Source organism: Camelus bactrianus, chromosome 1, assembly GCF_048773025.1.
Source record: "Camelus bactrianus isolate YW-2024 breed Bactrian camel chromosome 1, ASM4877302v1, whole genome shotgun sequence".
NCBI lineage: Eukaryota > Metazoa > Chordata > Mammalia > Artiodactyla > Camelidae > Camelus > Camelus bactrianus.
The window spans coordinates 58,511,491-58,524,053 of NC_133539.1; the positions used below are offsets into that span (position 1 = coordinate 58,511,491).

Genomic DNA, 12,563 nt, shown 5'->3' on the forward strand with positions numbered 1-12,563 from the left:
CAAGTTCCAGTAGCTTACTGTTCACATCTGAGATCATAAGTCTGTTTGAGTAAATCTCTACTCACAATTGACAGGTAGTTTGGTTATTGAGTTCTGATTGGAAATCACATTGTTTGAGTGTTGCGGAGGCAGCGCATCACTGTCTTTCTGGTGTGATGAGCAGTCTTGTGCCAATTCTGACTCTAATCTTTTGTATGTGGTTTCTTTTTTTCTTTGAAATGTTCAGAATCTCCTCTTTGCCAGCAGTGAGCTGAAAATTTTCAGTTCTGTACTTTGGTGAGAGTGTTTTTAAATTCATGCTGCTGGGCCTTCTCACCTGGAAACTCACATCCCTTCAGTTCTGGGATATTGTCCTGAATTATTTCCTTGATAATTTCTTTTCCTCTGTTGCCTTCATTTTCTGTAGTTCCTTTAATTTTGCTCGTGTGCTAAATGGATGCACTTTCTTCTTTTTATCCTGTTTTTTATTTCTTTTTTTTTCCCCTTGGATCCATGTATTTTTTTTAAACATTTTTTTTAATTGAGTTATAGTCATTTTACAATGTTGTGTCAAATTCCAGTGTAGAGCACAATTTTTCAGTTATACATGAACATACATACATTCATTGTCACATTCTCTTTCTCTGTGAGCCACCACAAGATCCTGAATATATTTCCCTGTGCTACACAGTACAATCTTGTTTATCTATTCTACATTTTGATTGATTTTTTTGTAGGAGTTTTTTTCGATTCTACTTTCAACCCTATTGAAATTTTTTATTCCTTTGAGTGTTTTACTTTCTAAGAGATTTTCCTCATTCTCTTTGTCTATTCCTTTCTCGTAGTGTTCTATTCCTGTTTTATGGATGTACCGATTTCTTTCTCTGAGAATAGTAATTATAGTTTCGTTGTTTTCTTCTGTCCTTTTTTTTTTTTCTTTTCAGTTTCATGTTTCCATTAGTTTGTTTTCACCTCTGTCTTTTGTGTTGAGGGCTTCCCTCAGATATCTGGTGAACCTTTGCTATCTGTCTGCATTGAAGAGCGCGGCATATCATGTGGGTCAGACTCTGTGGGTGTGGGCAGGGGATGGAGGGCACTTGTTCCCTGGGAGGGCCTGACAGTGGGTGTTTGAGTGGAAACCATGCCATTGCATTGGAGGATTCTCCAAATCCCTGTCTTTAGGTTGTTTTTCTTGTGCTCCTCAGTTAACCTAGAGAAAAATCCTGCTTGGGGAAATAAGACTGGTAAAATTCTGGAACAGGGAAGAGGGATGCTGAGGTCCAGGGCTTAGAGGGGGGATGGGTGATCTCAAAGTGATCTCAAGGTTCAGTTTGTTCCTATGCCCTCCCACCTCTGCCGGTGTCTCCCAGCAGAGCTTTTCTTATTCAGTCTCTTAAGGTAGTAACTGTGAGGCAGAAGGCTGTAGGCCAGCTGTGGGCTGGGTGAGGGGATCTGCTGGGTGGCAGCTCTTGTTCAGACATTTAACCCCATGCCCCTCGCTCCTGCTTTCAGCCCACCCCTCATGTTGCCTGCAGAGGTGCCTAGACCCTCCAGGGCCCAAGGTTTTAGGGTTTACTGTGGGAGAATTGTCTTGTTTCTTGTTGGCTGCTCTCCTGAGTTCATTGGCTGAGTGGGGAAAGCAGAAAAAGTGGAAGACCTCTCACCATCCATTCCCATCCTAAATGGGACCACATTAAGAGGTACTTCTCTGTGGATTTGGGGCTTTGGCACTCCTGGGTGGGATGGAGTTTTCACAATTACTCCAGTGCGTGGCATTTGGGTGCAATGTAGGGTTACAGAGAGTGACCTCCCAGAGAGGTCTTGATTAAAAGGGTGGCTAGTACATCTGTGCAACAGGCTTGTGTATCTGTGCAGTCCATCCGACCTCATAAATGTCCATGAAGAGAGTGGGGAGGGTAATAGCTTAGTGGCAGAGCACATGCTTACAATGCAAGAGGTCCTGGGTTCAATCCCTCAGTACCTCCACTTAAAGAAAAAAAAAAAAAGGAAAAACAAAACAAAACAAAACAAAAAGTGCATGAAGAAGAAGGGTGAGCTGAACTGGGCCAGGAGGAGCTCCGGGGGGCAGGGTGATTTGGAAAGGGGACTAGGTGAAAGGCAGGTGTAGGGCTGTGAGAAGGGTGGGGTGCCCATATCCCTCCCAAGTAAACTGTGCCTGGAGGCAGCACATCTGGGGCTCCCCTTCTTCCTCAGCCCGGCCGGGACCTGGGACTCACAGGCCTTGGCTCCTTGATCCCCAGGTGGTCCTGCCGACGCTGCTGTCCTCCATACAGTTCTCCTCGCTCATCGAGAGAATCTCTGACGCCAAGGACTTGAAAAAACTTCTCAGGACCCGGAATAACGTACTGGTGCTTTACTCCAAATCTGGTGAGTGGTCCTCCTGGCCTTGGGGCGATTGTCAGGGATGTGGTGGATGAAGGGGAAGGAATCGGGGCAGAGGTGGAAGGTGGAGACCTCAGGACTAGAAACCACTCAGGGAGGGTCCGAGGGACATATGGCTTCTCAGCTTTCCTTAGAATACATTGGCAGAGGCATGGAGGGGCATTAATTCTGTTGCTTTTGGACCCTAAGAGGTCATTTCAGTTCCCTTTTACCAAAATTTCTTAGGAAAAGCCCTCTGGAGTCCCTTGGAACCTCAAGAGGGAGAGGACATGTGTGTGAAGGAGGATAGGGGACAGTGACCACCAGGGATGGATGCTCTGCTTCTGGACAGGCACGACCAGCCCTGCCAGGGCATGCTTCACCAGAGCTGTTGATTAATTGACTGGGCTGGCCTATTGCCAGCTGAATTGGTCCCAGGCTTGGAAGTACACACCCAGGCTGGCAACCCTAGCCCTGCCTGGCCCCCATCTGTCCCACTCTGGGGTCAGAATACAAGACTGAGTTTGGAGTGGGCTCCATACTCGGACAAGGCAGCTTCAGTCGGGGTGGGAGTAGCCGTTTGCCTCTTCTGACCTCGAGGCTGGCGAGGGCATCATAGATGGAGAGAGGTTTGCTCAGCTCTTGGCCACAACTTTGAACATCTAACTGTTGATGCTGTTTCAGCAGAGTTAAGTGTTTTTGCTGCTCTCAAGGATGCCAAGTGTTCTGCGCCCTAAGAAGCAATAGCCAGTGGCTGGGCCGGTTCCGGGCACAGCTCTCCCCGGCAGCTAATCCTTGGCACTCACCGGCACCAGGGGCTGATGGATGTTCTGGACGTGTGTACCTCCTGAAGCCTGCATCCTCCAGGCACCCGGGCACATGCTACTCTTTGCCCTTCTGAGGGCCTGGTGCACACCCCCTGGGGTTTTTTTTGGGAGCCCAGCCTGTGACTAGCATTCCTCTGCTGTTGGGAATGGGCGGAACTGAGGCAGGGGAGAAGCAGAGTTGCTCCTGAAGCTGGGAGTCTAAGGCCCCGAATGAGCATGGCTCAGCCCCCTTGGATGCTCCTGGAGCTGGGCAGTTGTCATTCCCACCCAGGAACACACTCACTTCCTTCTCTGGACGAGTCCCTCATACATGCTCATCTTCTCAGAAGGACTCTGCCAGGAGCTGCTGTAATACACTCCTATTTGCCACTTTCCCATGAGGGTGGCAGTGCAGGCTGTCAGGTAACGTCCAGTTTACAGAGGAGGACGTTGAAGCAAAGGGAGCATAACTGACTGGTCTGAGGTTTACCAGCCAGTGGATGGTAGAGCTGGTCCCTCTGCCACGTCTGCCTGGCTTCCTCTGCTGGACGGCCCGAAGAAGTGTGCTAATTCTGTGATGACCAGAGGATTGGGGAAAGTAGAGCGGGGAAGGCGAAGTATCCTTATGGGGGCTTGCAGGGTGAGAGCGGGGCTGGGAGCTCTCTCTTCTCTGCCTGTGGATAGTGGAGCTCCTAGTGCTCCTGGAGTACCTAGCTCCTCCCTGCTTCGGACCACTGGGTGCGGACTTGGGTGATGATTTTACTTTCCTGCCTCTTGCCCAGGCCTGCTCCTGCGCCTGGCGACCTCCAGTGGCTTTGGGAGCAGCGCAGTAACTGTATTCTCTCCCCTCCCTGCCTCCCTCCTTCCAAGCAGTGCCTCCTCACCCACAGCTGAAATGCAGGGTTGGGGAGGGGGCTTCACATGGCTCTACTCTAGTTTCCCTCCCCCACCTCCCAGAGCCCAGTCTGAAGGGTGGAGGATGGCCTTTCCCACCTGGCTGTGCCCCCTCCTCCTGTTGGTCTGGGGGGGCTTCCTGGGAGGGCATTCTTCAGGTGGCTCTGTGCAAGTTTGAAGGATGCTTTCCATTCGCTCCATGAAAGGCTCAGCATGCTTTGTGTTCACACACAACTACCATTATCCACACTAGAAAAGGAGATCTGAGGAGGCAAGTCATTCAGATGTCATTCCTGCTTGGCTTTGAGATGCATCCATGTGGTTTCCAGCAGGGAAAGGCATCCGCCTCTTCTCCCCACAGTGTCTGCGTGGAGGCCCTTTCCAGGGAGCTCACAGGGGTGACGGGGGAAGGTGACAGCCTAGCCACAGCTCGCCTGCAGTGGACCGCTGCCGGCTGGCAGTGTGGAAATCCTGGCCGCAGAGGCTCCGTAAGAGCCTGTCCTCCTACAGTAGTTTTCCAGGGTTCTGCCCCGACACCTCTTCCTTCCTTATGTCTGGTCCCCCTGGCCCCGAGGCGTAGTCCACTGTCCTGCAGTTGATCTCCAGTCAGGGCTGCCTCTTCCCCTGTCCCTTCTGGGGAAGTGGGCTGTGAAAGTGACTTGGGTACACTTAGCATCAGTCCATCGGAGACGAGTGTCACCTGTAAACCTCATTTACTCACATTGCACCAAGCCCCTGGGAGAGTGTGTGATGCACAAATGAAGGCAGGGTCTGGTACCCGCCTTGTCTGCTCCCAGGACAGACGAGTGTGGAATCAGCAAACTCGTTCCCTGCTTTAGTTACAGAATCGTAATTGCTCGGTTATAGAATTTTCAAAATGTGTCCCAAAAAGGTAATGAGTCGGAGATTCTACTGGGAGTTGAGGCTCTGGCTGAGAGATTGTTAGAATAGTGCAGTGTGGCTTGAAGGAGGGGTGAGGGGGTTCTGTGTCTGTGAGGGTGGCGGGAGCAGGGGCTTCTGAGAAGAGCTGGGCTGTCCTCACAGAGCTGTTGCTCCCAGGGACGATGTTCTGACCGGTGCTCAAGACCTCATCCCTGGGACTGGTCTCCATCCTTCCTTGCCCCTGAGGGAAGATGGCAGGGGTAGCCCTGGTGTGTTTGGGTACAGATGCTTAATTTTTTTGCATTTTTACAGAGGCTGCCGCTGAAAGTCATCTCAGATTACTGTCTACTGTGGCCCAGGCCGTGAAAGGACAAGGCACCATCTGCTGGGTAGACTGTGGGTATGTCCTGGGCACATGGGGCACAATGGCTAGAGGGTGGAGGGGTGTGTCTCAGGGGTCTCTGGTGGCGGGGTAGGAATTGTCCCTGATACCTAGAGAGGGGGCGCGATGGAGAAATGGCTGCAGAAGAACACCACACCCCAAGGTGCTGCAGGGCTGCTGTGAAACGGAGGAGGGGCAGGCATGACTTTCCCTCCTGTCTTTCCAGCTCCCCCTCCTCTTCTCTCTTCGGCAGTGCTTTTACTTTTTACTCAGTTGCTGTGTGCCACTTGATTTCGTCTTACCAGTGGGTGACAGAGAGATCCTTGATGCCCAGAGGCAAGATCATTTTCTCGGTCACCCAGTGGGCTTGTTCATGGGGGGTCTGCAGCAAGAAGTGTGGGCTTTACCTGCAGCCCAGGCCTTTCGCAGAGCTCTCCACTGCCCGGGGGGCAGCCTTGGGGGGTCAGCTTCTGACCTGTCTGCTACCTCAGCTTCCCACTTGGCTCTGTTAGAGGTGTCATTCCTGGACAGGTGGCTGAGACCTTCCAGATCTCTTGTCTGGCCTGTGTCCCCACTTCCCCCATATCCCAATGACAGTGCTGTGAGCTTCTTCCTCTCTGGCCTGACCTCCCCCTCCCAGAGACTTCCTCATCAGTGTGGAGGTGGCATAATCCAGCGCCGGCCCACAGGAGGAAGGGCTGCTGCTGAGCGTGGCAAAGGGGGCTCTTGTTGGGATTCCTCTGAGCCATCCTTTTGAGTTTGGGGGTTTTGAGTCCAGGGTGTGCTCAGCTTCCCTTTCCTTTCAGTCATTAGGAATAATTGCCACATCTCTCTGTGTTCAGTGCTTTTGCTGCTGGGATTTAGATACACATGCCTCTTGTCATGTAATTAGCTCCCAGTTGGGCGTAGACTGGCAAAACAGAGAAAAGACACACACAAACGTGGGGAAAAGATCGGGAAGAGTAGGTCTGTCCTTTGCACGTTTGTTGAGCACTGGCCGTGCGCAAGGCGCTGTACGGCACTTGGTGGTTACCACATTACATGTCCTTCTGACTGAGGACAGGAGGGGTTTGCAGAGCCGCCAGGTCCAGCCCCTTCTCACCTGGATTGGGGTTTATCAGGAGTGTGGGTTTGGGAAGAGGAGGGGAGAGGAGCAGAGACAGTACTGCAGTCTGGTTGGTATGGGCGAGAGGTGGGGCCGTGCTGGGAAGAGAGGCAGTTCTTTTCCTGCATGGCCCATAGAGGTCTTTTAACCTTTAATGGTGCTGTCCTTGCCTGAGGCACAAGGCCTGTTGCTACCCTGGGGGTTCAGTGAGCTTTTATGGGCTCCACTCCAGTGTGGTCTTCTCCTTTTCAGTCCGAGTTTTCAATGGCTGTTTTGCAGATGAACTTCTGGGACACCATTGATTTATAAGTTGATACCCTCAACTTGTCCTGCCCTGATTGGAGACAATGGAAGGAAATTTGTATTTTGACAAGCACTGAATGACACCAAGGACAGTCTTAGCCAAGCAGTGTTTTGCTGTAGTGGGTATGTGTGTGTGCATATGCACCTGTCTGGCCTCACACTTCCCATTTGATTCAAACACCAACTTAATGGAACAGACAGCTCACTAGGCTGCTGATGAGATTGTAGCCGTTGGTTACCTCGAGTTCATAGTTCGTTTGGGGGAGTTCTTGTCTCGCAGGTGCATCTCTGTCTCCCATGTTTTACCAGGAGGGCTCTGTGTGACTGAAAGCACCAGAGCCTGTTAGAGGGGCCGGAGAGCTTTGGAATTTCCATCCCTAAAGATGGCGTCAGTTCTGCCAAGCCCATGGAGAGCTCTCACAGGAGAGTTCTCGCCAGGCTTGTAGGTGGCAGAAGTGGGCAGAAGAGCTTTGTTCAGTTGCTACGTCTACCTAGGTCCATTCAGCAAACGTTCCTGAGCACTTATTCTATGCTTTGAGATGACACATGGATAACAGGGACAGTGTCCTCGAGTAGCTCAGGGTACGAGGAGGAGGCCAGACACCTAGGTGATTACAATCCAGGTGAAAAATACTGTATGTATAGATGGGGAGTCACTTAATTCCACCAGGAAAGGTTGATAAAAGCTTCACCAAGGAGGTTGAGTTCAAATTTAGGGCAAAGACCTCAGAGTATCAGGTCTTCAAAGTCCGTTTCCTTGCGGGCAGCTCCCTGTGGTGTGGACGTCTGTGTTCCTCTGGCTGACGAGGGTGGAGGTGGCAGTCTTGCTCTGCTCCCTGGACACGCAGGACTAAATGGGGCCGGGGTCAGTGTGAGAAGACAGACTAAGAGGAATAGAATTTGGGACTGATTTGGAGACATGATGTCTGGAATCAATAAAAGTGCCAGTGGGAGAAATAATCCTGTGACTTTTGATGTTCTAAAATGAAAACCTGGGCGGGGGGCACCTTCCAGCTTAAAAGAGGTAACCTTAAGCCAAAAAGATCGACTCTTCCCATAATTGCTATTCAACTTACGGCTCTAAGAGAGTGTATAAACTGAAATATTAAATAGCTTTTAAAAGTTTAGCTGAGTAGGTGGATTATGGAGCTATAATGGATGATGTTGGAAGCAGGAATATCTGGGTCTGAGTTTGAAATCAGAGGCAGGATGCAGCTAAATCTTCCCAGAATAGCTGAAGGGACAGAACAAGGGGTTTTGGTCCCCTTAGGCTGCCCCAGGTGCAATTCATGGATCACCATTAAGCAAGGAGATCTCCAAGGACACGAGCTAGTTCTGCCCTCCTGCTCAGCTGCTCCTGCTCCGAGACTTCTGGACATGTCCTGTAAATCATTAGGGGAACTCACCATGCTAACTCTGGGGCCCTGTGATGACAGCTCTGTCATCCTGACTGCGCTCGGTCTGTGTTTATGAGACGCCCTGGGATGGGCAGAAGGGCTCCCTTGAGTGCTCTGTGCTGCTGTCTGCAAGGGAGTGCATCTTTGCTTCCTACCCTCAGCAAAGGGTTGGAGACAGGAAGGGGGATGCCAGGGCCTGGGGTGGGGAGACAGGGGGCATCTTGGGGGAGGGAAGTGCTCCAGTGTTAGGTATCTTTAGAGGTGTGTGCAGCTTATGGCCCAGGCCCCAAGTTGAGGGCTCAGCTCCACTACTTACTAGCTTCAGGACCTTGGACAGGTCAGTTACCCTGCATCTGTTTCCTCATCAGTAAAATGGGACAATAATACATATTCTGCCTTCTTTCCAAGTCTGTGGTAAGCATCAGGTAAATGAAGGCTCTTTCTAGAATAGAATTTAAATGTGAGATTGCACTTTGCTCTTGTTAGTTTTCATCTGGGTCAGATTGTTCAGGGTGTTCCAAGAAGAAGCTGGGGGTTAGAGGGGAGAAGTGTATGTTTGTCTTCAACAGCTTTTTCTTGGATGGTGATCCCTTGGTTGTTCTGAGGGTACCCTGAAGAAAGTTTTGGGCGTGAGAATCAGTCCCAGTGTGCAGGGGGTTTTGCTTTGACCCTTAAGAACTGTGGGGCTGCAGTGGAACTGGCAGGACTGCAGGTCAGGAAGCCTGGCTCTGACAGCAGATACCTTTGGGACCTTTGGCAATTCACTGCCCCTCTCTGGGCTTCAGTTTACTCCCTTGTGAAATGCAGAGTTGAATCCTCCAGGTTGCTCTCACCCCTCCGTGGCCTGGTTCAGAGCATCTGGGAAGCTGCCAGGCTTGGTATGCAGTGTGTGTGCGTGTGTAAATGTGTGGAAGGGTGTGTCTTGTAGGCTTTGCATCTCCCACGACCAACCTGGGTGTCTGCCTCTCTCCAGTCCCTCCCTGTCAGCCCCTCCCCTCTCTCCCCCCTCTTCCCCTTTCTTCCCCCTCCCTTGAGAGTTTCTGTTGCCTCTTTCTTTCTCTGGTCCTTGCCTCCCCCATTCTTTGGTCTTTTTCCTCCTCTCTCCTCTGTGTGGATACTTCTCCTCTTTTTCTTGCCTTTCTGGCTCTTTCCTCCCTACCCCTGCCTGCGTATTCACAGACACACACACCCCGTCTGCCGATTTTCTCCCAGGCCCCGGGCTGTAACTTGTTGCTGGGAGATGTCTGTTGGGTGTCTGGCTTCTCTCCAGGGATTTGTCAGCTCTCCCTTCCCCACACTCCGCCTCCTGGTTCAGCCCTCTTCAGTGTGGCTGACAGTAGTTGTACCTGATGGTAGAGGGCTGATGGTTGGCTGGTGGTGGTTGTCCGCTCGGAAGCGGGCTGTGTGTGAGGGAGTCGGCCTTCCCCCGCAGCCTGGCCTCCCAGAGCCCTGCTGTCTGGGCAGCAGAGCCGGGGCCGTGGGCAGGCGCTGGGCCCCTTCTGCTCATTCCTGGGGCTGATTCTCCCTGGGCCGAGGCTGCCCTGGGGGCGCAAGCTGCTTTCTTCTCCTGAGGGTTCAAGGTCATTACCTTACTGCGTTTTCCTTCTTCCCACTCTCATTCTCCCATCTGCTTTCTTTCCCTTGAGCAGTGCTGGCTTCCCAGATCCAAGATGTGGGGCCTGCTGGGGCATTCATAACATATTTCGAAGTTCATGTTTTCTTCCAAAAATTATTTGAATTTAGCATTTGCTCCTTTATGTGTAAGCAAGTTTAAATTACTTACTGTAGGATAAAGTAAAGGAAACCCAGAGGAAGTGCTGTGTTCGTGTCGTGGCTGCAGACACCTCCTGGCATGCTTCCCTGCACTCGTGGAGGTGATGTGTGCCTCTTAGAACTACTGGGCTGAACAGGCAGGTGGAGGACGAGAAGGCACACTCCTCTTTCTCGTATTCCCAGCACTTTTATGAACTGCGCTGCATAATTCATACTTAATCATGTGCCTCCTTGAGCTGGGCACCAAGGAGAACAGCTAGACCTGGGAGGATCCGTGTTGAGGGAGTCCCTTCATCAGCGAGGGCCAAGGTCTGGCCAAGTTGAGGGCCCAGCTGTTCCAGGCTTGTTCTGTCCCCTGCCTTTGCCCCCCAGTGTCCTCCAGCTACATTCTTCCATATTGTCCTCAGTAGTTGGCGCCTCGCTGTCACTCTGACTGTTTCTTGCTCACTTGCTTCTTGTCTCGTATTTTCTTCATGCCTCTGAAGTGGGGTTACCTGCTGCCTTTCCTCTCCTACCCACCCTCAGGGATCACGGGTCCATCTGCTCAGGATCCCACCGTTTTAGACCTGGCAGATGGGAGAAAGAGGGGAAATAGACTCCAGGAGGGCCAGGTTAGCCAAGGGCACACAGTGGCCAAGACAGGCTCTGGTCCTTGGTGTAGCCTGCTTTCTACCCACTGCAGGAGGCTGCCCAAGGTTTGTGTGGATGTAAGGATGTTGTCTCGCCGAGTGAAGGTCCCACTGGGGGGCAAGAAGAGAGGTGATGGAGGTTCACATTGTTCTGAGGCTCCACCAGCTGTGCTGGGTTCTGGCTCCTGGTTCACTTGTCAGGATATGGGCCAACCTGCCTTGATGCTTTATTGGTACCTGACCCTGTAGGGGAATCGAAAGCTCCATCCAGCTCAAAAGTGGACAACTCCTGCATTCTGGAACTTGGGAAACCCAGGGCCCCGCCAGAGGTCGAGGCTGGCTAGTGGCAGAACCAGATGTAGAAGCCTTCAGTCCCTCCAGTTGGCCGTTGGACCTCCTCCAGGGAGGGTTTGGTACTTGGGCTGCAACTTGAAAGTCTCATACCTCCCCTTCCTGAGCCTCCAGCATCTTGTTTCTTCTCTTTCCTCCTGCTCTCACCCCTGACCTTTCCTCCCTGGGTCTGACTCCCAGGAGTGTGAGTGGCCAGTCCTTTGAATGATCACAGCTGCACGTGAAAATCTAGGTGAACGCAGTACCATGTCCCTGCTGCAGCCATGCCATGCCGCTCGCCGGCCATTCACAACAGAGTCAAATGAAAACGCCCATGTGTTTGTGTCTGTCTGGGCCGGGGGTGGGGAAGGAAACATATATTGGCCTCTACCCTTCCTCCATTCTTTGTAGGGGGAGAACTGAGGGAGGTGGGAGTTGGGAGGAGGGAGCAGGTCGTGGGTGAGTAAACAAGCAGAGGGCAGTGAGGCTCAGCCTCCCCAGCAGAGAAGGCTGGTTCCTGCAGGATGGTCAGGGCAGTGGCCGGCAAGGGCCTTTGCACGGCCAGTCTGCTCTCTGTGGTTACCCCGCTCCCTCCCTCTCCATCCCAGCAAAGCAGCTCATTTCCCTACTCACCTCACTGCTTTTCCCTCCGGAGCCTCAATCACTGGCTGGGGAAGGGAGGGAGCCAGGAGATCCATTAATTGTACTTAATCTATCCACTCAGATCCTTTTACGTCCCTGGGCTTGGGTAATTTCTCTTCCCTCCTTTCTCTTCCCTTTTACTGTACTGCACAATTCATGTGTACATACACACACACACACACACACACACACACAACTTTTACACGCTCTGAGAGGCAGAATCATAGGAGGAAGGGGAGCCTATCTGAGAGAGCAGTGTCAGGAATTGTCACCTGGCAGGATTCCTGGAGCTCAGCAGGCAGAGCCCAGAGAGCCAGCAGTGAGAGCCTCATCCCAGCGCAGCGAGCCAGCATCACTCACTCAGGCTATTCAGAGCTCCTGCTGTGTGCCCTTTTAACCCTAGGGAAATAGCTGTGAACAAAACGAAGCTCTCTCCTGGGTGGAGCAGACCTTTCTGTGTGGGAGTGCTGGGAGTGGGTGGCTGACGCTCTGGGGTCTGTGCCAGAGGTGCTCAGAGAGGACAGGAAGCCATCTCCCCACAGACCCCTCTTAGAACGTGTGTATTTGCATTCGTGTGTGTGTGTGTGTGTGTCTGTGTCTGTGTCTGTCTGTCTGTCTGTCGGGGACGGAGGAGAAAAGAGACTCCTCGAGGAGTATCCCATAACATAAGGAGGGGAGAGGGTCACACAGGATTTCTTGTGGCAGACATGGAGCTGTGGCCCCTGACCTGCCATGGAGACCGTAACTGCGGGCAGGGCTGGACATACTGCTGGGGGAACCTCTGCACCCTCTTAGCTCCACACAGTCCAGCTGGTTGCTTTGGAACATCACTCCTAAGTCTGCAGCAGCCAGGCTTTCCCATGGAGTGGGTTCCTGCACAGCTGGTAGGGACAGGGGTTGCAATAACCGGGCCCCATCGCTCATCTCTGCTTTAGAAGTCACAGGAAGCAGCTGCCGGCCAGGCTCAATGGAGGAGCCTGCCTTGCAGCCTGGGCGGCCACTGCAGGTGCGGCAGGTGAGCAGGCCCTTCGGGCGCCCCCAGCGGATGCCAGCATGGGG

At 52.3% G+C, this 12,563-nt stretch overlaps 1 protein-coding gene across 2 annotated transcripts in view; it reads left to right on the plus strand.

The window, feature by feature from the left end:
• PDIA5 (protein disulfide isomerase family A member 5) overlaps positions 1–12,563 on the plus strand; it is an 88,810-nt gene that overhangs the window by 18,749 nt on the left and 57,498 nt on the right. For both annotated transcript variants that reach the window (XR_012507257.1, XM_010970911.3), the window contains exons 2-3: positions 2,241–2,367; positions 5,256–5,343. Coding sequence is in view for 1 of the 2 variants with exons in the window: in XM_010970911.3 (XP_010969213.2) it covers positions 2,241–2,367; positions 5,256–5,343 (215 nt within the window). In the remaining variant the exon portion in view is untranslated. The remainder of the gene's footprint in view (positions 1–2,240; positions 2,368–5,255; positions 5,344–12,563) is intronic.